This window comes from Eublepharis macularius, chromosome 7 (genome assembly GCF_028583425.1).
Source record: "Eublepharis macularius isolate TG4126 chromosome 7, MPM_Emac_v1.0, whole genome shotgun sequence".
NCBI classification, from domain to species: domain Eukaryota; kingdom Metazoa; phylum Chordata; class Lepidosauria; order Squamata; family Eublepharidae; genus Eublepharis; species Eublepharis macularius.
Genome location: NC_072796.1, coordinates 116,922,491 through 116,950,379, shown reverse-complemented (window position 1 = coordinate 116,950,379; position 27,889 = coordinate 116,922,491). Strand labels below are relative to the sequence as shown.

The 27,889-nt window shown below is 40.4% G+C and overlaps 1 protein-coding gene across 1 annotated transcript; it reads left to right on the top strand.

Moving 5' to 3' along the window:
* Positions 1-27,889, top strand: EIF3E (eukaryotic translation initiation factor 3 subunit E). Its single transcript, XM_054985148.1, has 13 exons — positions 1-110; positions 3,918-4,032; positions 5,534-5,651; positions 9,049-9,091; positions 10,935-11,039; positions 13,432-13,557; positions 14,611-14,735; positions 15,995-16,121; positions 18,757-18,858; positions 19,920-20,029; positions 24,776-24,878; positions 26,632-26,766; positions 27,723-27,889. Exons 1-13 carry the CDS (start codon positions 21-23, stop codon positions 27,759-27,761), a joined length of 1,338 nt encoding a protein of 445 aa, XP_054841123.1. The 5' UTR covers positions 1-20; the 3' UTR covers positions 27,762-27,889.

The following is a 27,889-nucleotide window of genomic DNA, read 5'->3' as shown; positions in this document are numbered from 1 at the left end:
CTTTCGTCCTCGCGTCCAAGATGGCGGAGTACGACTTGACCACTCGGATCGCGCACTTCTTAGACCGGCATTTGGTCTTCCCGCTCCTCGAGTTCCTTTCTGTTAAAGAGGTGAGGGCGGTTCCCGTTTTCTGTGGCAGTCTGGGCCGTGGGGTAGGCTCTCAGGGCTCCTTCCTCCTACCGGCGCTCGGAGCCCTTCGGTTGACTCGCTCGCAGAGCGGCGCCTTTAAAGGCAGGACGCATGCGCATCTGCTCCATTCTGTGTCGATGGCTGGGGAGGAAGATTGGCATTCTGTCACTTAAAAAAAAAAGTCTGAGGGGGAGTAATGGAGAGAGGTGGCTTCTTTTTCTTTGCTCCTAAATTTGGTATTATGAGGACTTGCTCAGGACCAAGGTTCTGAAATATGCTTTAGTAGCAACAGTGTATCTGTACTCGTGTAGAGTGCCAGACATGACCATTTTGCCACGGTTGACTTTATGCACCTCTTAACATATTTGTAGCTCATGTTGAGGAGTATACGGGAATGCTGTTAGTACTCAGCATGATGGAAGAGTTCTGGAAGACTCAAAATGATTGTAATAAAAGACACTTTTTGGCTTCAAGAGAGCAAGATTGAGGTTTAGTAGTTACTGCAGACCAACATGGCTACCCACTTGAAACTGCCTTTTGCTTTAGTTTCAGGATTTTCGGATCAACGAGGATTCCTGCTATCTGTTTTTGTGGTTCTGGTGAAATAGCCATGTCTGTCATGGCACCTTAAAAATCAAAGCTTATTCTAGCATAGGGTTTTGTGAGTCACTTTATCCGGTGCGTGGAGTTTACATTCATAGTTTGATGAATTTATACTGAAAGCTACAAACTTTTTGCCTTCTGTTGCTTCTGTCTTTTAAAGTATAAATCCGTCTGCCTCGGGAGATATACTCTTTTTGATAAAGAGTTCTGAATCTCAGAAGCTTGAATAAATTTTTTTAGTGTTTAGGGTGTCACTACCTTTCCTGCTGTTTCGTTGTGGGGTATGATCCATCCCATAAAAAACTGAAATGTGCATTGAAACATATTTATGTATCTGCCTGAGACGGTAAGAGATCAAACTTAACGAGGTATGAGTTGTCTTGTGATTAGACTGAATTAGAAAACAGCTTATTTATGCATTTTGGGAGAAGCACCTGAATAAGTGACCCTACCCTGTAACTTACATATTCTTTTTAGTGTGTGTAGCAATCTCTCATGCAAAAAGTGTTTTTTAGCTGTTGAAGTAGTTCCTTCCAGATTTCCTTTTATATCATTATAGTTGAGCATAATTTGGAGACTGCTTAGCAACTAATAAGTTATGCTGTAGTGCGCTATGAGTCAAAGACTCTTAGGCTTGTTTCTTTCGTTGGTTCTTGCATAGCATTTTGTAGGCTATCGGATTTTGAAAGGAGTATATGGATGGAGAGCTGGCTAGAGCAGGTACTAACAGCACAATCATAAGCAGAGTCACACATTTAGAAATGGTTTTAACCTCACCTCTGCTATGTTGGATAGCTTTAAGTGAGCCCATTTCTTTCATCTTAAACACCAGAGTATAAAGTTGAGATAATATTATGGGGAGGGCTAGCGTGGCGTAGTGGTTAGAATGCTGGATTAAGTTCTGGGAGAACCAGGTTCGAATCCCTACTCTGTCATGCAAAATCAAAAAGAGTCCAGTAGCACCTTTAAGACTAACCAATTTTATTGTAGCATAAGCTTTTCTCGAAAGCTTATGCTACAATAAAATTGGTTAGTCTTAAAGGTGCTACTGGACTCTTTTTGATTTTGCTACCACAGACTAACACGGCTAACTCCTCTACTCTGTCATGGAAGCTCACAGGATAGCCTTGGGCCAGTCACACACCTTTGGCCTAACCTACCGCACAGGCTTGTGAGGGTAAAATAGAAGAGAGCAGAATTATGTGTGCTACCTTGGGGCCCTACATTGTGGTGAAAGTTGGGATATAAATAAAGTAGATAACATAAAAATAGATATTAATCTGCCTAATAGGGTTCTGTTGTAAGAACTATATTAAGGTCATGATTGAGAGAGCTTTGAATGCTCAAAAGCATTAGCTAAAACCTATATATTCCATTACAAAAAAGCAACCATCTAGAACTCCTTATAATTTTCATGGTCTCAAAGTGCTTTATTGGGCCAACTTTTATTGGTAAAAAAGCAAATTTGAGTTACTCAAAACATTTGCACACCTTCATTAAACCAAGTTAGCTAAATAAAAGGGCACTTAACTAAATGGCCTGAAGCAGTTCCGTACCTTAAAATTCTGCATCTGTCATTGGAAGAAATCAAAGCATAGATAGGTGCACTGAAGATAAAAAGCACCGGACATCACTAACTGCTCACAGGTTGTTTGGAAAACCACATTCTCTCCACAGGCTCAGAATGACATATGTTCTCGAAGGGGAGTTGTATTAGAATGGTAGCCAAAACACCAAAAGGTCTGGTTGCACCTCAAAAACTTGAATTTGTTGCAGCATTTTGTGAGTTAGAGAAAATGTTCCACCCTGTGCATGTAAATATAGCCTGTTTATAGCTGCCAGGGCTGTTGTGCTGCAGGTTGATCATGTTAGATGGGCTAAAAATGGAGACTTGAAGCATGGACAGACCTTAATGCTGGTATGTGATCCAGGCTTGTATGTGGTGCATTTGCCTTCTTTTGCTGACATTATTTAGAATTTTAAATTATTTATATAAATTTGAATCAGAAAATTTTCCGATTCAAATTTTCCTCAAAAAGTTCACATCACAGATGTGAAGCAGGCTATTAGCCGCATGAAGTCAGCTAAAGATTCCTCATCCCTGCCATTGAAACTCTGCATGTTTGCATAATAGTAGCAAAATTACAAATACGTGTAATAGAATTCTTAATTCGAAATTTATGGCTGATTTAAACTAATCTGGTTTCTCAGATTATTTAAGTTGCTGTTGATTCTAGTACTCATTACTATGAATGACCATAAAATCTAGGGTGATGAAGGAAGATGGAATCTGCAGTAGAGATCTTGGCTGCTATCAGGGCCCGACTACATTCAAAAGCAACGCCAAGCTGGCAATAAGCCCTAGTGTGCAAGAGCTTGGATTTTTGTCATCTTCACACACTTGCCCTCGCTAGACCCCTCCCTGGGTTAAAGTATACATGCAGGTTCTTAAGTTAACCAGCATTAGTTTTTCCCACACAAGGTTTAATTCAAGTGTAGAATTCCAGTTAGTTGAGTGAAATAAATCCTAGTTAGTCCACGGCTGTGAATTTGAGTATTAGATGTAACCTGTGTTAGTCCTAAACCAGGTTTCTGTCATTGCTTACTGCGTGAGTTAGGGACCATAGACTTCACTACTATGTTGCTTTACATATTATCTGTTGCTTTAAATATGTATTTGTATATACTACCGTACTTCATGTTGTCTAATGTCAGCCCTAGAGTTGATTATGTTCTGTTTCAGCATTTCTTCTACTCTGTATTGGATTCTTGCTAATGCTATGTCTTTGTAATCTTGTATTTATTTACCCTATGGCATTGTTTATGGAAATGTCCTTGATACTGATTGCACTAATCTCATACTGTGTAATCTGCCTTGAGTCTCAGTGACATAAATAAAATAAATAATAAAAATAAATAAATGAGACATGAAGGTAGAGGAATGTGGCATGGGAGTGCGACAAGTAGCCACACTTGTGCATGTTTAGAGTTCATGCTGGGCTGATGTGGTGTCTGAATCTCCTAGTATTTGAAAAGAACAGCACCGTGCTAGGTAGTGGTTAAAACGATGCACGACCTTTCAGTATTCTTGACCATAGATCTTTGGTATTTTTAGTAATTTACTTTAAAGCTTTGGTTTCTTAAATCAGAAACCCAATACATGTTTCCTGTGTTTTCTGCTTCAGATATACAATGAAAAGGAATTACTTCAAGGAAAACTGGATCTCCTTAGTGATACCAATATGGTGGATTTTGCTATGGACGTCTACAAAAACCTTTATTCTGATGATATTCCTCACGGTAAGCTTTTTGGCCGTAAAAAGAACTGTTACATGATCTGTTGGAAATATTAAAGCTTCTACAGCCAGTATATTCCCTACTGAACTTTAATGTTTCCTCAGATTTTATTAACTGTACACTTGAAAGCCTTTGCTCAAAACTAAATGTATCCATTCTGCTCAGTTTTACTAATTTCCATGGTTTTGCTTCTATTTCTCTGTGATTTGTTGTGGATGCAGACTTGCCTGCACAACAATTGTGATTTGAATGATTTAATTTCTTGATTAATAAATTTAATCTGAATAGATGCCTCAAGTTGGTTTCCAAAGAGGCAGCATATAGATACTTTAATTAAATAAAACATAGATTAATTCCCAGCACTTGATTCCCTTGTAGCTTGACCAAGAAACAGCTATGAAGATATTTCTGGCTTATTAAAATACTTTAATCTTGTTTAGAAAGTCATTTTTTAGTAGTTTCCAAGTAAGGAAATCTGTTTCTCTGTCCAGTTACTGAGAATAAAGAGGAGCAGAGAAAAGATTTACTCCTGTGGCAGTGAAACTTCAGAAGTGAGAGGGAATTGTGTTTGGATTGGGTGCAACATGAGGTAGAGCCAAGCTTGAAAAAGCAAACCTGGCTCTACCTTTTGCTCTGCTTCAGTTACAGAATGAGGTTGAGACAAGAGCTGGAAGTCTGTTCCATTCTTTTCCCTTGACAAACTTGGTGGATCTTTTTACATACACATAACAGAGTTAATAGTAACTGCATTTTTTTCTCCATCTTAATTATAACACTCCCCTAAAGCAAAGAATAAGTCATCTGTACTGGAGTACTTTTTGTCAGGCAAGTTATGGTTCTTGGGTGTAAACACAGTGGGTTAGGTGGTAAGACTTCCTGCGCACGTTTCGTTGTGGCTCACTATTAGGGCTTCTTGGGAAGATCTTCCTCTGCTATATGTCTCAATCTGTTTATCACTAGTGGATCTGATCATGCTTTTTCGAAACTTTTGCCACTGAAACCTACTTATTTTTTTATTGCACACATTAAGCTATTTTACTGGTATGTTACTGGTATGAAAATTTAAGTTTCAAGAAGACCGTGTTCAAGATTAATCTTCTTTTAATGTGCATACCTCATGCACAAACTGAATTGATTACTGTTTTAAGCTTGGGTTTCTACGGGCTTCTTTTTTGATTGGCTTTCCCTAGTATTCCAAAGTTTGGTAAGCAAAGATCCTTTTGAACTTATTGATGCTGTTTGGCAGTACCAGGTTGACCAATTTCAGAAGTGTAATTGTCATGTTAAAAAATCTCAGGGCACTTATTGTTCTTCAGATTACTTTCAGATTTTTTTAAAAATGAATGGGATTATTGCTGACTAATAAAGCCAAAGATGCACTTAATATAGGCTAATTTTATATGCCTGAGGAGAAAATGTAGAGTACTTTGTGTCATTCCATCCTAGCAAATCGTTGCTGACTTACTCTGTAGAGAAAGCTTAAACATTTTACTTTTACGCTCAGCTTTGCGTGAAAAGAGAACCACAGTTGTTGCACAGCTGAAACAACTTCAGGCAGAAACTGAACCAATTGTCAAGATGTTTGAAGATCCAGAAACGACCCGACAGATGCAGTCTACTAGGTAGGTTTTTGGCTCTTATTTTCCTATGCCGTAGAAATAAATCATTATGAATGTTTAAAGCGCAGTCTTGTTGCTTCATCGCAGTTAGAGAATTTTTTGTTTTCAGATGAGGCAACCTGGGTTAAATGACTCCATCGCTAAACCTTGTTATGAGGGCTCTTCCCTCCCCCGCCCCCCCCCACCCGCAAGGAACACAGTGGATCCTCTGTAAATTTCTGTACAATTTGTGAAACTTGATGAAAATATCAGTGTGCAGTTTTTAAAGCTGACTTTCTTGAGAGAATGACGTATGCATGCAACACGTGAAAAAGTGGAGACGGCAGAATTAGTATTGTGAAGTCTCTGTGTCTCTAGTCTGATGTTACGTTTCAGATGATGGTTTGTGCATCTGATCATGTACAAGAGCATGTCACAGTCGCATTGTAGCTTGTTGAAAGTCCAAGCCCATCTTGCATACTCAGTCCCTCCCTCTTTTTCTTTATCAACAAAGTAGCTTGCTAGAAAGACCTGCTGCCTCCATGCCTTTTCAGTTCTGGGCGTCAGTTGTAGAGAGCCTAATGTCCTGTCCAAGGAGGGTTGGAGCAGGCCAAGGAGATTAAGGAATAGATCACATGACAGAATAGCATATTGTACAAATCAGCGAAGAATTTGGTAGCAATGCTCTGTTCTTGTCCCCTGACTTTGCCTTCATATTTTGTAAATTTCTTAGTAATCAGAGATAAGAATTTGAATTCAAAGCTTAGATCCTTGTAAAGCTTTATTGTATAAAGTGTATGAGAATTATTAAGATGTAGATGGCATAAAACCTTGTATATTAGAGAATGAGAATTTTCAGTACCTTTCAGAAGGTGACTTCTGCTTCCTGCTTGGATTTCCTTTAGCAGTTTCTGTAGGGAAAGCCTTGGTACAATTTGTTTGGCTAGTTAAAGTGTGTTTCTCTAAGGTACTGTCTTTTAGGCATTTCAAAAGTGACTTCTTTCATTTGCTCTACAAAAACACACATATCTGTAATGAAGTATAGTAACATGTTGAGCACACAGTTTGGCTGAGGTAGCTTTGGTGATCTGACATGTGCTGCTGTTTATAATAAGTATTTATACTACTTCTGCATTAATCAGTTCAGTCTCCCTGTCATACGCTTATAGCTCTCTGAATTCTACTGAAAATATTGTAAAATGTCCTTAAAGTTTACTATATTCTGAAGCCTTCATCAGCTGAAATGTAGTTACTATATTTCTTTCAGGTATGACTGGTTCATATAATTTTTTCCAGGGTGGATTTGATTTAAATCAAACTGATTTAAATCACGATTTAAATCACTAGTCATTAAGGCTTGATTTAAATCATAGTTTTCTACATAAAGACTAATTCTTGCTGGTATAACTTTAATATGCAAGTAGATGCCTGCCTTACCGATAGGTAAAGGAACTTCATTAAAGTATTCCCAAACTGGGTCTCTTTTACGGCCTGCTGCCATTATAGGTTTTTTCCTCCAAGGAAAGAATGTGATAAACCTCAGGTCATACACACAAAAGATCCAAAGACTTGTGCAGTATTGTGCTCAAAAAGTTTCACTTTCATTTTGTGCTGCTTGCCCCTCCCTCCTCACACTTAGTTTCTTCTTGTGCAGACCTGTTCCACTCCAAACAATCAGAAAAATATTGTTTCTATTCACTGAACTTCTTGAAACTTAGCACTGGAGGGGTTGATTCTGTCTTCATAGGTTTGTAGAACAATAGAATTAAGGTCTTTTTCTCAACTCTGTTCATGTTATAACATTTTTGCTGTGAAGAAGAGGCATGTGATCTCTGCTGAGCTGACACAAATTCAGTTTTGAGAACTGCAAAACCAAGCATCTGTGATAATATCTTGTAGGCAGAGAAACTGCCCAATAATCTTACAAAAACCTCTGGAAGAGCATGACATTGTGAATGGATTAATGGAATTTATTTACCAAAAAAATTAAACATATACAGCCTTATTCTACATAATTAAAAACTAATCTTTATTTCATGATGGAATAACCTTTGGATGGTAATATATTTCCCTCAAAAAGCATTTTATTTAAAAAAATCCGATTTAAATTTAAAAAATCCGATTTTTTTGATTTTTTTTAAAAAATCATTGATTTTTATCCACCCTGATTTTTTCTCATATCAGTTAACTGTTAAATTTACCTTCTGTTACAAGAACTGCTAGTTAATCTGGTCACATTAATGTAGCAGCCACAAAAACTTGGCATGTCTATTTTCAGAGTTTAACAGTTGAGTTTACAATAAAAGTTCAGGTTGGAAGTAAGGCAAACATCTCTAAGTACGTAAAGTTTGAGTCCTAAGGCTGTTTTCAGTCAGCGATAAGAAGAGAGCAGTTTTGTCCATTCATCAATCTTATTTTCAACTCTTACCTCTCATGCTGTTTCTAAAGGTACTATCTCCACCACCTCCCCCTCCGAGCAGCTTTTTGAGGAATTCATTCTGTCTGAAATATTTTTATGCCACTCTGCCTGCAAAGAGCTCAGGGTTCACGTATGGTGCTTCCCTTTGCATTTTACCTTCACAACAACAGTCTGTGGTATGCTAGGGTGAATGGTAGTCTGACCCCAAATCAAACACTGGGGATGTGAACGTGGATATCTTGGATCCTGCTCCAATATGCTAACCACTATGCAACACCACACTAGCTCTTTGGGCAGTAGCAGCAGGGTGTATTTTGTGAACACCTACCCCAGATTTCACTGGTTGAATATTATTTTTGGATCCACTACAGGTATGCAGTGAGACAATGAACTTGCATGGATACATCGGCAACAGGTCACATGATGTCGTTACCAAGCTGATATTTTAATTGCTTTAATGATTTTTAAAATCTTTGTACCCTGTTTATGTGAGCAGAGCATGCCTGTACACTGATCTGTTTTTTTAAAAAACGGCTATAATTTTTATGGTGGTTGTAGCTGTGCAACAGCTGTTAATGAGCTTTCAGAAGATAAGCAACCACCTACACGAAGTCTTAAACTGCCTGGTAAACTGTGAGTTCAGAAGTTGTTGCTGCATACAAGGAGAGAGGAAGTAAGCAAATTTTACTGCCTTCCCTCGCATGGGTAAGCTAGCAGGCCTCGACAACTAGCATACATTCTTTTGCATGTTGAGCATACACGTCAGAGTGATATGTGAACTTACTAATATATTCACTCTGTATATCAAATGAAACGTCTTACAAGCTGAAAATAGCATTGAAATTTGTTTTCAAATAAAGATTTTCATGGACACCAAGTTTGATTTACTGTGACTGAAAATTGGAATGCTTAGCTTTCAGTGGACAGTCATATATTTTGGATCTGTTTCTGAAGGTTTTTAGCAGCTTACGGCCCTACAGTTAAAATTCTTCTTTATTACAGGGATGGTCGGATGCTCTTTGACTACTTGGCGGACAAGCATGGTGTAGGTATCAGTTACTTCTCTTCATATCAAACATTAGGAAATCCAGGTTAAAATACCCAGCTGTTCTTTGAGGAAAAAATTAAAAACAGAAACCCAAAAGGAAGAAATGTGGGTGAGTTCTTACATCTATTTTAAAATCATGAGGTAGTTTCAGTGACACATGGAGGAAGATGTGGACGATCATAATTGCATAGGAGCTTTTCAGAGCTCTTTCATCTCCATTTCTGATGGTCTAAAGGCAAAGCACCTATTCCTCTTCCCCGAAGTGTGTCTTTGTTCATGAAATAACCGGAAGCAGTTTTATATCCAATGTACAAAAGCAGTTTTCTGGCAGTCACAGTAAAGTTGGACTTCGGACAGGTCAATTATTTTAAAAGCAGTTTTTAAAAATTCAGTTACCGGATTGAATCCAAAGCTGATTTTCTGGACTTTGGACCCAACCTGCTCAAAGCACTAGGTTTGATACTTATGCCAATTAACGTGCAACAGTGAAATTTGCTTTTAAGTTAATTGTAATGAATTCTAACTTTCAAGTCTGCTAGGTAAAGGTTCAGGAGATTTGGACTGTTCACCAAGTAGCTCTTCTCTTTGCTTTTTATCCAGGGAAAACTAACTTTAATTTAATTTATTTTTTAAAAAACCCTTGTAACTTAAGTACTAAGGTTTGTTTGATGTCTGTAGTCTTAGCAGGTGCCATTAGGAGAAGTTTTGTGATGCTGTTAGTTTTGCTGGTGACTGCCCCAGGATGAAGGGGTTAGAATCCAGAAGCGGGCAATAAAAATGGCCCTGGGTCAAGCCAAGCTGAGCAGCCACAGCTCAACCGTGTCAACCATGGGTTCACTCGTTTCTTCTTCCTTCAGAGTAGTAGTGGTGCAGGAGGAGTGGGTGAGCTGACCCTGGTTACTGTTGCTGATGGTCTGAGCCAACACTGGCAGAGGCTGGTGAGGCATGTCCTTGCCTGCTCCTGGCCATTAGGGCAGTGGCCCACCAGGAAATTCCCCAGTAAGTTAAATGGCCAGTCTACCCCCGCTAGAAGCCTTTGTCTTAACCTTGCTAACAAATGACACCATAATGAAATTAAAAATTGCATTCTTGGTTTCATGGAATAATGGACTCCAGCCCATAGATCCACGAGCTGAACCACAGCATCTGCACCAAAAGCCAGCATCTAAAATCCATTCTCACCTTTCCCTAGGCTTTATCCTTAGGGAAAGGGCAAGGCAAAAGAGAGGAGATAAACGCTCATTTGCGTGGCAAAATCCATCAGCTAACTGAGTCATCATGATGATTAAGTTTTGATCTGTGTTTTTTTTTAAAAACAAACACCACTCTGTAGCGCAAGCAGTAGAATTCTAATTTGTTGAGAAATTAACAGGAGTTCAATCAGCACTAAACTTAAAATGTTGTAGAAGGGTTGAGGTACTGAAATGTGATGTGAGCTGTGTCACATCCTGGTCACCTGCTGACCCATTTCTAGTCATTGGTGGTGACTAGGTCAATGACAGGCTTGATTTCATCCAGCATATAAAGTTGCCTTGTACTGAGCTAGGTCATTGGTCTGTCATGATCAGTCTTGTATATTTTGATTAGCAGCAACTAACTCTCCAGTGTTTTATCTCTTCACCCTCTAATTTATTGTTTTTTCTGGAGATGTAGGGGATTGAACTGGAGATTTTCTGCATGCAGAACAGATGCTCTACCACTAAGCCACAGCCTCCTCCTTAAAATAAAAGTAATTTAAGCTCATTTTAAAGCTTTGGTATGCAGCAGCCCTTGTATTAGTCTAACATAAATCATTTGTACCCTCACAGAAGGATGTTTCTAATTCTGGTTTGTTTTTCAGTTTAGGCAGGAGTATCTAGACACGCTTTATAGGTATGCAAAATTCCAGTATGAGTGTGGCAACTATTCAGGAGCAGCAGAGTACCTCTACTTTTTTAGAGTATTGGTAAGTGTATTTTATTGTTTAGGTCATACTTTTAAAATGTGCATCAATATGTGCAACTGGGCATCAATATGAATTTGCCATTAATTTCTCCTGAAATTGAATATTCACACATTTTACAAGAGGATTTGCTATAGAAAAACGTCTGGATCTGTTACCTACTCAGCCTGTCTTGGTTATTTTTGTGGATATTTGTGGAATCTGATTGATTCCAATATCAGCCCTCTGGCATTAGGAAGGCGCAGGGTGGGAACCTGTGAGACTCACAGTGGGGAATCTCATCACTCAGTGGCCAGCCCACCTGCTGCAGCGCTACTGCGTCCTTCCTTGCTCACGCAATTCCAGTGGGGAATTGTTAAAGAAGCATGACTTAAGCTGGTTTGAGGTCCTCATTGTGACATATTTCAGTCATAACTGGTGGACTGTGGACTGACTCAGCTAGGGAAATCCAGTTCCACTTTGACCTTCAAGATGTCAGCTGAGGAGATCTTGTTTAGAATGTGAGGATGATCCTTCACAGTGTGTGTGGACATTTCTTACTGTTTTCCTATCCTAATAGCTGTGGCCTTATTGTGGTTTTATAGTTTTATAGCATAAACCATCTGGAGCCTCTTTGGGCTGGCATTATAGTGGGTGGGTGGGAAGGAAATAAAAGAAAATATAGCCTCTAGAGGACAGATAATTGTAAACTAAATTTTGGACAGAATAGTGGCGAAACTCTTACTTTATCTCTGAACTCAATTGGTGGAAATGCTCAGTTTAAAGACTACGTTTCAGAAATTTGTCAGGCTTTCCTTGAATACTATGAAGGACTTAGAATACAGTCTGAATTCTTCCTAAACCAACCACTTATAGCCATAGCTAATTTACAAAATGAAGAGTAGGCTGTTCATGTAGTTTATTAAATAGGTGGGTGGGGGTGGTAAATATGAGAGAGGAGATATTGTTACAGTCCTACCAGACTAAATGTACAGTTACTGAACTAAGGGAACTTCTTATTTTGGTAACCTGCCGCTGATGAAAACTTCTCCAACAAATCCATTACTGAAAGCGAGTTACTGTGCTGTGCCAAATGAAGTTGTATGGAATGGAGCCAAAAGTGGGTGTCTGTTACTGGGACTCATGTGTTCTGAAGTAAAACAAAGTGATATTTTTCCTCATGAGTGTTCAAAGTATCTGTAATCCCAGTACCGTTTGAACATTTAGAGTATTTCAAGAGCATTATTTAGTAGCCTCATCCAACTTAGTATTCAGACCACAGTGATAAATGAGCATCTTTCTATTTGAAATGTTTAAAAATTTGTGGAGGACATGCAGTTTCAGGATAGAGGGATCCATTACAGATTTTTTTCTTACAGCTTCTGGCAGTCTCTTTTCTTAAACAATGAGTTTAAATATTAGTGCCTTTAGCACTATGCCATTAAAGATATGCTTAATATATTTTGCCATTTGTAAAATAATGGTTAGATATGTTGTTTTCAGTGGCCTGCTGTGAAACTCTGCTACTCTTCTGTTAGCAAAGATTTGTTTTAAAGGGGTCATTGGGGAAACACACTATGAAAGAACCATTGTAACAGATCTGACATTAGAGTTTTATGCTTTGAATGACCTAGTGTAGTTCAGTTCTGTTTAAACTAGGCTGACTGACCCCAGAAAGACCCTTCCTTAGAATGAGCTTGATCCAGCCACATTGGAGAGAAAAACATAAGATGGGTTCGGCACTGTCTTACCTAATGTAGAAATAAAGTTACATTTCTTCTGCTCTGTTTTTTGAATCATCTCCGTACCAAGCAGAGAGCCATATAATGAAATGTTACTTGTTGGAATTGTACGGGCTGCTATCTCCTGCATAAAATATCTATGTTTGAAATTATACGAAAGTCATAATGTCTGCATCTATCTTTGTTAAACAGCCTATTATAAACCTAGACGAAGCTGGCTGCTGTTTTGTTTTTTCCTAGATTGTCCTCCTTATTTGCAGCAGTTTTCAGTAGAGTTGGTGGTTTTACTAGTTAAGCTTTAAACCATTTTAAATTAGTGCATGAAAACCCCAGAGGGCTTCAGACTACACTGCAGTATTTAAATGCGGGAGTTCTTATTGCTTTCATTGAAAAGTCTCTGCAGAAGCTGAGGCTGCCAATTCTCCAGGCTTCCTTGGTTTTTTTAATCTCCAGCCGAATCTCCTTGAAATGCCCAGTGCTGCTGATTGTTTCCTAGAAAATCAAAACTGATTTTCTAAATGAAACACAGCTCATTTTCCCAAAATTGTGGAACAGGCATGTCGGTGGCACATTCTCTCTTAACTGGTGCCAGCAAGTCTCTAATCAAAACGTTTGACCTAGTGAAATATTAAATTATTGTGGTTCTTGTAATCGGATTCACTTATTTAAAACAGGTTCCATCAACAGATAGAAATGCTTTGAGTTCTCTCTGGGGAAAACTGGCATCCGAAATTCTGATGCAGAACTGGGATGCTGCCATGGAGGACCTTACAAGATTGAAGGAGACTATTGACAATAATGTGAGTTGTCTTCTTAATCACGCTAACATGCTCAAAATCGAGGAGCGCCGAGGAACAGCTGGTGAATCTTCATAAACATTTTGTGCCAGTTCTCATTTTCCTTACTGCGTTACTGGTCTGAAGTCTTCCTTTTTTGAACAACGTCTACAAGTTCCGACATGTCTGGAATCTGAAATAAACGGGTGCCTGAACTTACAGTTCTTTAGTAGTTGAGAGAAGATGGTTCGGAGCCTAGTTTTCAGGAATGGAGTGGCAAATGGCTAGATGGCAGAAGGGGTGCAAAGTGACATTGCAAGTGTACATTGTAGCACAAGTTTCTGTTCCCTTTTGACAGCTCTTACAAATACCTGTATCTTGTCACCAGCTCTGCTGATGGTCATGACAACGTGCAGCTAGTTGCCTACTTTCTATAAAGCTAAAAAAAGCTAAGGATGATACTACAGGTTGTTCAAATGCAGACCATATAAATTCAGTTTGCTAGAAGATGTCTTATGAAGGCCTATATGAACCAAAAAAGAGCCTGTGCAAGTCTGTTGCATTTAATGGCTTTTCAGATGGGTGGTGGAGAGGTTTTATTCATGCTGTCAGAAGCATGTGGTCGTTTCAAGATGTCAGGATTAAATGGAAGTCTTGGAAGTCTAAAGAGCAGCTGAATTTGGGTGGAAAGTGATGAAAAACCTCCATGACAAGGTTTCTCTGCAGTGGTCAGAAAACCTGTTTTCTCACTCACACACCAGCATTACATTGAGAAATATACTGTTGGGCATGCCAGGCATGGCATGTTCAAGGTTGCAAGTTGACTGAGAAGGTCAATGAATATTCTGTATCATTCTCCAATTCTGGCATTGGAGTAGGCACTCCGTTTAGCTGCTTGCCGTAAGTGAATGGCAAATTACAGAGGAAGACAAGTAATGTAATCTTGTTGGGCTAAAGCAAAGCTGAGTTTTTGTCTTGCAGCACTGATTCAAAGTGGTCTAGAAGGGGGGAAACTGAAAATGTATTTATGGAACTCTGTGGCACACATTCGCCATTTACACATATTTTGTTTTTCAGTCTGTCAGCTCTCCGCTCCAGTCTCTTCAGCAGAGAACGTGGCTCATCCACTGGTCTCTCTTTGTTTTCTTCAACCATCCAAAAGGGAGAGACAACATCATTGACCTCTTTCTCTATCAGCCCCAGTAAGTTGTCTGGTTCCTAAAAGCAAACCAAAGACCCCAAAAGGAATGCACGAGAGGCTGATCAAAGTCCACTCTTCTACACTCGAGGATATTTAAAGGCTTAAGCAGGCTTCTTTGGGAAGTTACTTCAGCTTACTAGGCTCTGCAGGAACCTGGGCATCAAAGCAGCCTTTGAGTGCCACTGGATGCATTGCTGAGCAGCATCTTTTTCACATTAGCCTGTCAGAGCTGATTTAAAGGTTAATCTTTCACTGGGATTGTAATACATCATGCAATACTATGAGGCTGCAAATACCGAAGGAATTATATATTACGGGTGCATTTCCATTTGTTGTAATTATCGTAAATTTGGAAGAGACAGTATTTCATAGATAACTTGATCTTTGTATGCAGTCACTGGTATTATATTACATTTAAAATTTATCAAAGATTTTAGGAGTACAGGCTATCTATTTCAGTGAAATTGGGGGGGGTGATGTCAGTGTTGTATGAGGTAATGTGGTAATTCATTGCCTTATTCTGCTGTATTCAAGGACATATGAGTCATCTGTTGTAGCCTCAATGCACAGACAAGCAGTATGTGTAAATAGTTTGTTTTAAACAATTGCTCCCCCCCCCAAAACTTTGCAAATAGTTTAAACTGAATTTTTACTATGATCGCAATTGCTTCACTTCATCTTGCACCCATTCCCACCCCTCACCCCAAATCTATAACTCTTGATTTGAACTGAAATGTATTGTTGGCATAATGGCTTTGAATGTATATTCTATACCTCCCCAACGTGGCAGCTGCTTGCGCTGCGCTTCATAAAAAGGTGGGGCCATTGTGCAGGCAGGATGGATGACTGGCTACCTTCATACAAATAAAAGGGCTTTTTGCTTGGATCCACCTGCTGCTCACTTGAGAAGGATTCAGGATTCTGTGAACAGGACCTGCAGTGGGGGTCAGAGAGCACCAGAGCGGTAGAAGGGATGCTGGGCTCCTCCTCCTGTAGTGGGACCACCTCCCTGACTCAGAATGCCAAAGGGTGTTCGCAGGCTCAGAAAGGATCCCTGGTTTATAAGAATGAGCAGGGCTTGGGATTAAAGCAGATTTCACCACCTTTCCTCTTAAGTATAGTTTCCAAATAGCATGGGTGGGTACCCGGTAAGCTAAGGCTATTCTGAGTCCTATATTCCCCTTCCAGAAGAGGGGCTTGGGCTGTCTTGAGTTCTAATTTGTTTCTGGCTCTAAAATAAGAGGGGTTTTTTTCCTCCAGGTACCTTAATGCAATCCAAACAATGTGCCCACATATTCTTCGATATCTTACTACAGCAGTGATAACAAACAAAGATGTTCGAAAGCGTAGACAAGTATTGAAGGACTTGGTCAAGGTTATTCAGCAGGTAAAAAATAGGCTTCTGTTAATCACAGTTTATATATGCTTGTTATAATGATTTTGTTTCAAACCACTTTGGTCCTTGATTGCAGCTCCTCCTTAAGTTATCTTAAACTTCTACCTCAGGATTGCCCTGGTCCCAGCTAATACTCAGGCTACAGGAACAATGTTCCCCTTTGATTTGAAAAATCAAAAGAATGGTGGAAATCACCCCCCGCTCCCTTTTCTTCTTCCATACTTGCTCATAATCACCATAAGGTTATGCCAGAGCTTACACTCTTATTCTCCTTACAGTCCTCCCCTTTCTTATGGCAGGCATTATTATAGATTTGCCCTGTTCACTGCGTGCCAAAGATGCCTGCAAGCTTAAGTCTAAAATGTAAGATCAGAGCTAAGCAGCTCCATAGAAGCTGGTAGCTTTAGTAATTTATGTGCCATTAAAATTTTAAAATATAGTCAGTTGTACTCTTAGAATTGTTTAAAACTGAATTGCTGTTGCTTTAAAGGATTTTAACTTCATTTTGAATTATTGCTTGTACTGATGAGATTGACAGTTTGAGAGTACTTCTGGACACCTCCCCAATAGTCTGCTAAAAAGTCTTACTTGCTATTGTTGTTCCTGGGGATAATAGGCCTGACCACTGGTGCTCCTGCTTTGATAACATCCAAACTAGATCATTGTGATATGATGTATGTGTGACTGCTCTCGATGACAGTCCATAAATTTCAGCTTGCACAAAATGCACCTAATCGTACAAATACATAAAGCCTTACAAATACATAAAACCTGCCAAAAATCACTGCTGACGGAAACATTTCTTCCCTCGGGAGTCCAAAATGATCCCCCCCCCCCGCCCCAAATACTGCTTCTGCTTCACTGGATCAGAGCCAGAGCTCTTCCAACGATGGTTGTTTTCTGGTCCAATTCAAATGTTTTTGACGTTTTACCTCTTCAGTGGTTTGGGTCCAAAGTACATGAAGGACTGCCTTGACTGTATTGCCCTGTGTCATGAATCTGGGTCCCTGTGCTACAACTCGGACACTTCCTTTCTCTCCTAGGCGCAAGGCTAGCTGGTGGAGGGGTTTTGGTGCAGTGCCTCTCTCCCAGTTTGTTTTGTTTATTTATTTATTGCCCACCTTTCTCACAGAGACTCAAGGCGGATTATACAGTGTGAGATTAGTACAGTCAGTTTCAAGGACATTTCCATAAACACTGCCATAGGGTAAATAAAATTGACAAAGACAGCATTAGTAAGAATCCATACAGAGTTGAAGAAATGTTGAAAGAGAACATAAGCAATTCTGTGGCTGACATTAGACCACGTGGAGCACAAGTAGCTCCTAGGAGCACATATTTAAGACAACAGGTAGTAGGTAAGGCAATATAGTGGTAAAGTCTATGGTCCTTAACTCATTAGCGAAGCATCTGAGAGCCCTTCCTACAGTACAAAACCCTTTTTGAATAATTTGGTATTGCATCGTTTGCAGAAAGCTAGGAGAGGGGGGGCTCTCCTGACCTCCTCAGGCAGGCTATTTCACAGGGTAGGGGCCACCACAGAGAGAGCCCGCGTACGGGCTGCTGTTGATTTCACCCATGTGCAGGCTAGCACCTGCAAGAGAGCCTGTTCAGATGAGCAAAGCTGCTGTGGAGGAACATAGGAAGGGAGGTGTTCCCATAGGTGTGTTGGGCCGAGGCTGTGAAGACCTTTGTATGTGATAACCAATACCTTGAATTGAGCACAGTAGCTGATAGGTAGCCAACGGAGTGACCGCAGAATGAGGGTGATGTTCATGCTCCTGTTCGCTCTTGATAGCAGTTGAGTTTGGGGCTTTGCTGGGAGTTTCCTTTCGGCCCTCTAAGCCTGCAGTACGGCCTAGTGAAATTGGAGGGGAAAGGGAGGCCAATTGACAGCAAGGAGTCCGGGGCCTGAGAAAAGTAATATAAGCCCCCCCCCCCCCCGAAGGAGGAAAGTGTTTTTCTCCTAGGAGCTGAGTGACAGAGAGGTCACTAGCAGCCTCCCTCACCCAGAGAAGGTGGGGTTGGAGCCAGAAAGGCCCAGCCACAATAGCGACCAGTCAGGTTAGGAGGCTTTGTTCTTTTCTTACCTGCTCCTTTGTGTTAATTTACTCTGGTTGTTGTAAATATATCTACTGTTAAACTGTTGCTCACAAGTGTTTCTTTTCCCACCTGTTTGGTGATTGCATTTACTTCGTCTGGATCCTCAAACCTCAAGCTTGACCAGTCACCTAGCCACACCCTCATCAGTAGCGAGGTGCAGTTAGGAAGATTGAAGGGAAAGGGAGGGTGCTCTGGGCCTTCCCTAGCTGAACTCACAGACCAGAGTGGTGCCTGCTCTAGGGCTGAAAGGAGCAGGAGGGACAGGGATGTGTATGTGGGTCTAAAGGACCCCAGAGGGGCACCCGTAATAGACAACCTCCCATAGGAACCCTCTTCTTTTTAATATGGAAAAGCCTTTGAGTGAAGCTGTCAAATTGACACATCACTTCTGTGATGGTGTTTTTTGGCGTGATTTCCCCCCCCCCCCCCATGATGTTTTACGACTTCAGTTGTGAGCTGCCTTGGGAACTCGTACCAGGATCAAGTAAATAAATAACGTAAAATGCTACTCTTACCTGTGCAGGAATCCTATACCTACAAGGACCCGATAACTGAGTTTGTGGAATGTTTATATGTAAATTTTGACTTCGATGGAGCACAGAAGAAGCTAAGAGAATGTGAATCGGTAAGGATTTTTTTTGCTAGTGCAATCTTAACTGGAACTGTACAAATGGCTATCATGATTAGCTGCATCAGGTTGAACCTATGAATCATGTCTCTGGCACAAGGAGATGAATATAAGATTCTAATCATTATTTTTGTAAACTGAGGCATCTGTGAAGAGTTATTTAAAGTGGCATTTAAAGGGTAGTTATGGAAGGAACACATGATTGGAATTGTGGGTCGGTGTAACTTTAATTGAGAATGTACTAATAAATTTCCCTTTGCCAAGAAGACAAACAGGCATTAGACTAACTTTCCAAATGTGAATGCACTATATTTTTATTCTGTAGTTCCCCTGTTTTTTTTTGTCTCAATTATATTGGGTACCTTTCCTTAAAAGATCGGACACTTCACACCTATAGATATGGGGGGGGGGGGGCGGGTTACTGTTGGATTATCAGAACTGTTAGGTGCTTCTTAATGAGCTGAATCACTGACGCATGATAGAACACATCCAGATTTATAGAAAAATCTGAAAATAGGACACTTGTTCATCTCTGTTAAAATAGGAGATTCTAAAGTGTGCCCCAAGCTTCTGTTCTAGCTAGAAACCTGACGTTTGGTACACAGATAGCTTCAAAACTGATTATTAATAGAAGCCTCAAGGGAAAAAATGTAAAACACTTTAGAGAAATGGAAAGGGAAGAGACATGCATGTTTAAGATACTTACCAGCCATCCAGATAGCTGAAATTTAGTGTATGCATAGTCTAAACCATTATTGCTCAAAACATACAAGAATTAGACATTTTAGTGCCTGTCAAAACCTTTTGCATAATATTTTCTCCTCCTGTAGTTCAGCCAGTCCTGCACAGCCAAATTGTTATATGGGATGGAAAGATGGGCTGTGGGGGATCTGGCTTGAACTTGAGGGAGGAGGGCACTTCTAGTAATAGCAAGAAGCATGGATCTGTATCTGCAATACTTAAGCTTCATGTGATTGTTGGTTAGTAATTTAACTTTACCATGCTTCCTTCTCTCCTTCGTTCTCCCTACCCCTCCATCAACATGTGCCATCTTGCAGGTTCTTGTGAATGACTTTTTCTTAGTGGCTTGTCTTGAAGACTTCATTGAAAATGCTCGCCTCTTTATATTTGAGACCTTCTGTCGCATCCACCAGTGCATCAGCATCAAGTAAGAAGAGCTGGACTAGTGTTAGAACTGTTAAATATGTGACTGCATTAAAAGGTGATGTGGCCAAGCTGTTTCTGTTCTAGATGAGTTAGAATTAGCGTACAAAAATGGGAAAGGAACTGCAGTTCTTGTATGTATAGGAGGAAAGCTTTCTTATAAGCTTAGTAAATATTAACTTGAACTGTCTTCAACACGAGCGATTTGGTTTGAAGCAGCTGTAAAATAATTTCTGTATAAGTTATGCCTTGGTAGTATTCTTCTGGATTGCTTTGGAGGGAGGTATTTGAATACAAATTCTGTGTCTTCATGAGACTGGGCCTCCTTGGCTGTATGTTTGGATATTGTAAGTTTTCTTTTACATTAAAGTCTTGTTGCTATATACCAAAGTAGCATGCTGAGGGAGAAAAACGTTGTAGGTCAGGCTTCTGACATGATGGCTTTGGGTGTGTAGGAAATTTTTTGTTTGTATCAGCTCAGATTTGAGGAAAGGTGGGCTGTGGAATAGGTAATGCTGTACCACAAGCGCCTTGATGGTAAATCTGTTTTTGTTGCATCAGCAAATAAGGCATAGCAATAATAGTAGAAAATAATTGTTAACTTGGATCCCAGTTTCGTGTTGGACAGCAGCTGATCCTCTCTGACAGTTGTAGAGAAGGGCTGAAGTTTCTGAGGGGAGGAAACCGCCCTTCTGGTGGTACCTGAAAAGGCTGAGCTTGTATCTTGAGGCATAATTTGACTTGGTAAACTTGTGGCACCACCCCAAAAACATAGTTTGGGTTTGTGAACTGAGCCAGTGAGTTTCTCAGGGAAACATAAAAATGACTCTGAGGTGAAAACTGGAAGAGCTTCTAGTAATAGACAAATGAGGTATGTGAAGAATTTATTAGAAATATGCTCAGGTCGCTTCTCTGTTCGCCAACTTCAGCTATCTTTTAAGTTGTTGTAAATTCTTCTCCCTGCTCCATTACTAGAGATGAAGGAGCCAGAATAACTAGTCTTCATATTTGTTAGCCCCATGGCAAGTCCAGTCTTGTCAAATCTTGGAAGCTAAGCAGGCTTGGCCTTGATTAGTAATTGGATGGGAGACCTCCAAGGAAGACCAGGACTGCAGAGGCAGGCTATAGCAAACCACCTCTGTTAGTCTGTTGCCTTGAAAACCTCACCAGGGGTCGCCATAAGTCAGGTATGACTTGACAGCACTTGCCGCCGCCACCATATTTGAATTTGCTGTATTTCTTTAAAAATCAAAACAATATTAGCCCTTTTCCACATGATTTTTCACATGTTCTATATTTAATATATTTTTCATTATTTATCTTTATGGTTTTCAAGAAATATTTAATAAGCTGTCCCTTAATATTTACTGACAGTAAAAGCTGAAGTGTCAGGATTTTAAATACCTGTAAAATATTGAAATTCACCCAAATAAGACTGCACAGTAATTCCGTACTAGAACACTTTCTAAATGTTAGCTGAGCAAACCCCCAGATTTCTAGTTATTTATTTAGAATATTTCTATGTCAGTTCTTCAGAGTCTTGCTCAAATCAGCTTACAGATAAAATAGAACAAAGCAAAACAAGCTGTTGGGCACAAACCACATAAGCCTATCCATTAAACAGACTTCAGACCAGAACCAGACCCTGCAAAAAGCTGGTAAGATAAAACCTGGGGGAAATGATGCATAGCACCTAAAAGATCGTAAAGTAGGTGCCAAGTGAGCCTCAAGGGGGAAGGCATTCCAAAGGCAAGGTGCAACCACAGAAAATGCTGTGTGTCTATTTGCCTCCCAGCTCACCTTTGAAGGTAGAAGCACAGAGACCAGGCCTTGTGAGGCGAATCTTAACTGGCGGGCTGCACAGTATGGGAGGAGGCAGCCTTTCAAATGCTTGTCCTAATACTCTCAGATACACGTGAACAACCAATATAAGAGCAATCTTCAAAATACTGACTCAATAGCTTTTTTTTTAAGATCTGTGGATGGTAAGGATTAGAACCTGTATGCCTCCCTTTTGAGACGTACCTGGTGCCTATCTTACTCTCTAGGTACAAGCTAAACATAGCTGCTATTTTTGTGTGTTCTTGTGGTCATCTTCTAGCCTGTGGACTGCTTTATGGCTCTCAGTTTAAGCAGTTGACCATTATCTTATGTTGCTTTGATACCGTGGTTTTGTTTGTATGCTGTAGTTGTAAGACTTTATCATACTGTTTTATGTGTGAGCTGCCTTGAGCAATTCCCTGCAGAAGTGGCATATATATCTTTGTAAGTAAATATTTAAAGCTCTTATATAAATTGCATCCCTGAGGATGCCATCTTACTTAATTTTGCAAAAAGAGAGATGTCTGACAAAGCGCATGAAAATACGTGCTCCTCTTAACTGGGCCAGTGTATGTGTCAAGGCAGACTGGTAAAGAGTTTTGTCTCTTGTGTAGTGTCTTGGAATATTTCAGAGGTTTATAAATTTGACAGAACAATTGTAAGCCACACTTCCTGAAGTATGTTTCAAACCAAAGAAGGCCCTGGCTTGTGAAAACTTGAATTCCAAATAATTTTTTCCTCCTTTCAAAGGTTGCCACCGCATGCTGATCTGCTCATGCTAGTCAGGATGGAAGCAAATTAGTTCCTGTAGATTAGATCACTGTTTTCAGCATTTTCGTATCTGATGCTTTTACTTCAGTTTATGAATGTTACTATTTTGGGGTAGGAACATGAATGAATCACAGCAGTCTTGAGGAAGAAAGGGCATTTGACAAATGGGCCTTTCTTCTTGATCAGTTATTGTAACTCAGCTGCATTCTAGCCTTTGTATGAAACTCCTACAAGCTTGTTTTCAACTATGGCACAATCTCTCTCACACACAACCGGACACATTCAGTGCCGAATCTAATGAAACATCCACAGCCCCAAATAAACTATTAATCAGAGAGTTGGTCTTAAAGTTTTGAAATGAAGATGGATGCCTTAGGGGCTTTGGAAAGATATCTGATAAAATTGATGGGCTCTGTCTATGCCAAATTTTAAGTTTCTTCTTACTGGCAACTGAAGTTATACTTCAGTTCATAATGAAGAAGTTAAATCTGCAGATATAATGATGTATGTTATCTTAATGGAAGCACCTAGAGAGTCAAAGCCTAAGCTTAAGTAGAACAGGAGCGGAGATTGGTAATGGAGGGTGGTTAAAATAGAGTTCAGTGTTTTGTGTTGGCCAGATTACAGGAGAGAACGCAAAGCATTAGCAAAAGTCTGGAAGTTGAGAGTTCATGCATCTTAAATGGGTGAAGCACCAATGGGGAATGCTGAGAACTCATTAGAAAGCCACAGGAAAAGCCATTGGCTGAGTGCCTATTGACAGAAGAGCAGATATTGACTCTTGCCTTGTTCTGTAGAGGAGCAGAAATTGGGATGTCTGGACACAATCCTTGAAAGATCCAATTGTCACAACTCTTCTGCGTCACACGCCAACTGGGAAACAAGTGGTCTTAAATAGAACATCAAAGAATAGTGATGTCTGCCTAGTGCTTTATGGCTAGTTGAATGAAACACTTCCCTGGAAAGACCGCTATATCAAAAGCTAGACAGTTGTTCAGCAAATGAAAACTCGCTTAGATGGTCCTTTTGTAGTGTGTGTGGCTGTTTAATGTTGTGGTGAAATTATATAGTTATGTAACCAAATTCAAATCCTTCTGGTTTCAGAAATATGATCCTTTTAGAATTCATTAGAGTCTTAACCAGCCCTCTATTTCATAAAATAAATTCCATGTATTCAGTGTCTGATTTGGCTTTAAATAATTCACCCAAAATTATTAGGTACTGTGAATTCTGTCTTCTAATGTGTTGGACTGTTAGAGTTTCTTAAAATGAAGCAGACAAGCTGTAAAATATCTTGGATGAGTCAAAGATACCATAAGCTTTCTTCCCCGTGATTGCTTCCTCATTGATTTTTTTTATTCTGCATGTAAATGGAACTAAACAGATGAGTCTGCAGTAGATCTTAAACTTCTAGTCATATTTTGCAGGCCACCATTACAGACAGGAATTAACAAACAGCAATTAAGAGATGTCCACGTATTAATTATACGCAACCAATGCCTGATTTTAGTGCTTGTTATGCTGGTTTCAGTATAGAATATAACTCGGTTTTTTTAAGGTGTCAGGCATCACTGAAGTGGATTATTTAGACTCTAGTAAGAGATTACTCATATGTCATGGAAGGATTTTTTTTCTTCTAAAACTGACTGCTGCATGTCTCTTCTGTTGCGTGAAAGATATGCACAGAGCAGCTTTGCTTTCTAGGGCTTTCCCCTTCTTGTAGCTCCCAGCTGTTGGTATCACTAGGCTGGCCATTGGTACTTTAAAAAGGTTAAAAATACAGCAATATGTGGAGTTGAATTACAGTGAGGGGTTGGATCTCATGGATCCATTCCATTATCAGAGATGCTGTGCTCCAGTAGGAAGAGCTTTCCCCTGGTGGAGGATATCCACAGTCTTGGATTGGAGGAAGCCCTCTTTCTCCAGATGAAAGCACCTCTGCTGGTGGAATGGATCTGTGGGATCCAGCACAAGACCTCTTTATAAAATCAGAAACTAAGTTGGAACTGTCAGTATTCTATTCTTTAGAATATTACCAAATTATTCCAGCTTTAGGCACTATAAACACAGCACAGAGGCTGAGGCAAGAGCATAGATTTTTATTTTTAAAATATCCTTTTATTCCCCTCTGCCCCTGTCTCCCTGCACCCCCTCCCAGTATGTTGGCAGATAAGCTAAATATGACTCCTGAAGAAGCTGAGCGATGGATTGTGAATTTAATTCGGAATGCAAGACTGGATGCCAAGATAGATTCAAAACTGGTAAGCTTTTTTTTTTAAATTTGTGTAAAATTGTGTGTGCCGGAACGCTCCTACAGTCATTGAGTTGGGTCTTAAGAACCGTGAAGTGGGTTTCCACTCACATAGTAGATCTCTCCACTTCCCTGGACCCCCTTTGGATTACCCCCCTCCCCCAGCTCCTGTGAATTAAGAACCTCTTGGGAATGGTATGTTATGCAGCAGAAATCGGAGACCTCCATATTTGAGAGTGGAAATGTCTTTTGCTAGCAAAAAGGCTGGCTTGGATCTAAGCCAGTATGAGCTACAAGAAGTCTAAAAATTCTGTTACTTTTTTTCTCTACTGTGCTGTCGGCGCTGGCTTTTGATACTAAGAACACTTGAGATCTTTTATTAGGAAAGAGTGTGCCACACGAAGATGTCACAGGGCAGAGGGCTTCCAGCAGTTCAGCCGATTTATAATAATAGCAGAACTTTATCTTTGTAGCTCCTGTGGTAGGCAGTGTTAGTGTTACAGATGAGCATGCGGAGGCTGTGAGACAGTGGCTTGCCTAAGGCCACAAACTAAGTTTATGACTGAGGCAGGAATTTAACCAGGGACTTAGTTTACAAGTCAAAACGCCTGATTGCTGTGCCACACCAGTTCTGAGTAAGTGAATTGCAGTGTATCTGAGGGGGGCTGTGACTCAGTAGTAGAGGATTCGCTTTGTATGCAGAAGGTTCCAGGTTCAATCCCTGCCACCTACCTGTTCCATTAAGCTGAGGTAGGTGAACTGGAAGACCTCTACCAGAAGCCCTGGAGAACTGCTGCTGGTTAAAATAGACTATATTGCCTTTGATAGATCAGCGGCCTGACTTGGTATCAGGCAGTTTCATATGTTCATGTTACAGTATGTTCCGGCATCTAGCCTTTTACTTCATAATCTTCAGCTTTTTCCGGTTTTGCTGCATGTCCCACTGTTGTTGATTGACCTGCCTGTGAATGGTGGCTGATGAACCAAGGCAGTGGAAAAGAGCAAGAGTGCAGTAGCACCTATTAGACGAACAAAATTAGTGGTAGGGTATGAGCTTTCGTGAGCCACAGCTCACTTCTTCATATACATGGCAGCGTTGAGCTTTCTGAGCCATGGAGAAAGCAGCCAGGGAACAGAGTCTGGAGGCTACCACACAGAGTGGGTGACAAAGTTTTCCTAAATCCATACACTGCCACTAGTGTGGGTTGAGACAACACTCGTGGCTGAAAGGCAGAAGTGTTGTTGCCCATCCCATGGATGCTGTTAATTCAGGCTGGATGTAAAGTTAAGGTGGGGAGAGGGTACTACTGTAGCAGATGTTGTACATGACGGCTGGTACGCCCAGCTTGGCAGAGTGGGAAGATCAGGGCTATGATTCAGAAGTCCACGCGGCATGGTTATTGTCAGAATTTCTTAAGCTGTAGATTTTGTGGAATACAAAGAGCGGGTTGTTGTGAGATCTCTCAGTTTGGAATCTGCTTCTGTATGTTTCCAGTTAGCAACTGAATAGGGAGCAAGTTGGTTGAGGAAGCTACAGATAAATGCTAGAAGATTGAGTTATGCTGTGTGCACCTTTAGGAGGATAGAAGGGGGGGGGATAAGACTTGATGGGAAATGTTGCAGTTAAGTGCAGGTTGCACGGTTGTAATGCTGGTGGTAGACCATTCCACACGCTTAAAAGGAGAATATGGGGTATTCAGTTTGGTATTACCCAAGCATGCAAAAGGTATATAATCTGCCTGAATTGTCTTTCTAATGTTTAGGGCCATGTAGTGATGGGGAACAATGCAGTGTCACCTTACCAGCAAGTGATTGAGAAGACCAAAAGCTTGTCTTTCCGGAGTCAGATGCTGGCTATGAATATTGAGAAAAAACTTAACCAGAGCAGTAGGACTGAGGTGAGCACCAAATGGCCCTGCAAGTACTTAGGAATGGAAGAAACTGAAGAGTTATGTTTCCGTGGCTTAATGTATCTGAAGTGTATCTTGTTGTGGCATCTGTGGGTTCAAATATTTATTTTTCTCTAGGGTTGGAATATGATGGGGGGGGGGATATTTTGACAGCTCTGCCCTGAGCCCAAGGCACAACGAAATTTGAGGCAGGGGACCCCCTTCACTTGCATTCCTGTGTCCCCAGTTTAGAGGAGCAGAGGCTCCAAGTCAGAGCATGTATCCTGAGGTTGGGGTGCTTATCGGGGTGTTGGCAATATGCTCTCCTCTTTGGTGGTATATGGAAAGGGCTTTTTCTCTAAAATTCCAATCACTGTATTTGGTCAGAGTGTGCTCAATAAGAGGCCAGATTTAGCTTCATCTGAGCACATCTGAGTAACAGGGTGTCCTGTCTGGAGTTTGTATGGTACTTAGAACTGTGTGTGGCTGCAGACAGTATTCTAAACTGTGTAGGCTTGGCCAAAGGAAGATGAGGGACAATTCTTTTCACTCCCACTGGTCGTGGAAGGGGGGTTGTATGCTGGTGCTGAGGGTGGGATGTGGGCTTTTGGACTCTTGATATGAACTAAGCTTCTCCCTTTCCCAGTGCAGCCTGTTCACTGCCTTCTTGCTAGTTCAGCCATGCTGGTGCTCAGTTTATATCAACACTGCACCAGCTGGGTGCTGTACTTTTGGTATTTCCACATAGCACCAGCATGGGGTTTAGTTGCTATCCTAGCCGTAGGATTGTACTGTTAATTGCATTGAAGAAAAATTCAGAGATACCCCTTCCTCAGTTTACCACCAACAGTGTGCCTGACACTGCCTAGGGTAACTGTAAGGTGATTTTCAGATTCTGGCATCTACTGTCGATTAGCTGGAAATGCAGCTCTCATGTCCTAATAAATTTGCTTTTTTTTTTAAAGGCACCTAACTGGGCTACTCAAGACTCGGGCTTTTACTGAAACACTTCTGAAGAAGAAAGGCAATTTCCATTTGATAAGGACATACTTTAATTACGTACTGTTTTGAAGAGGGTGGTAATTATGTGAACTTCGCAGCACATTATTTGAATAAAATTGGCTACTTTTAA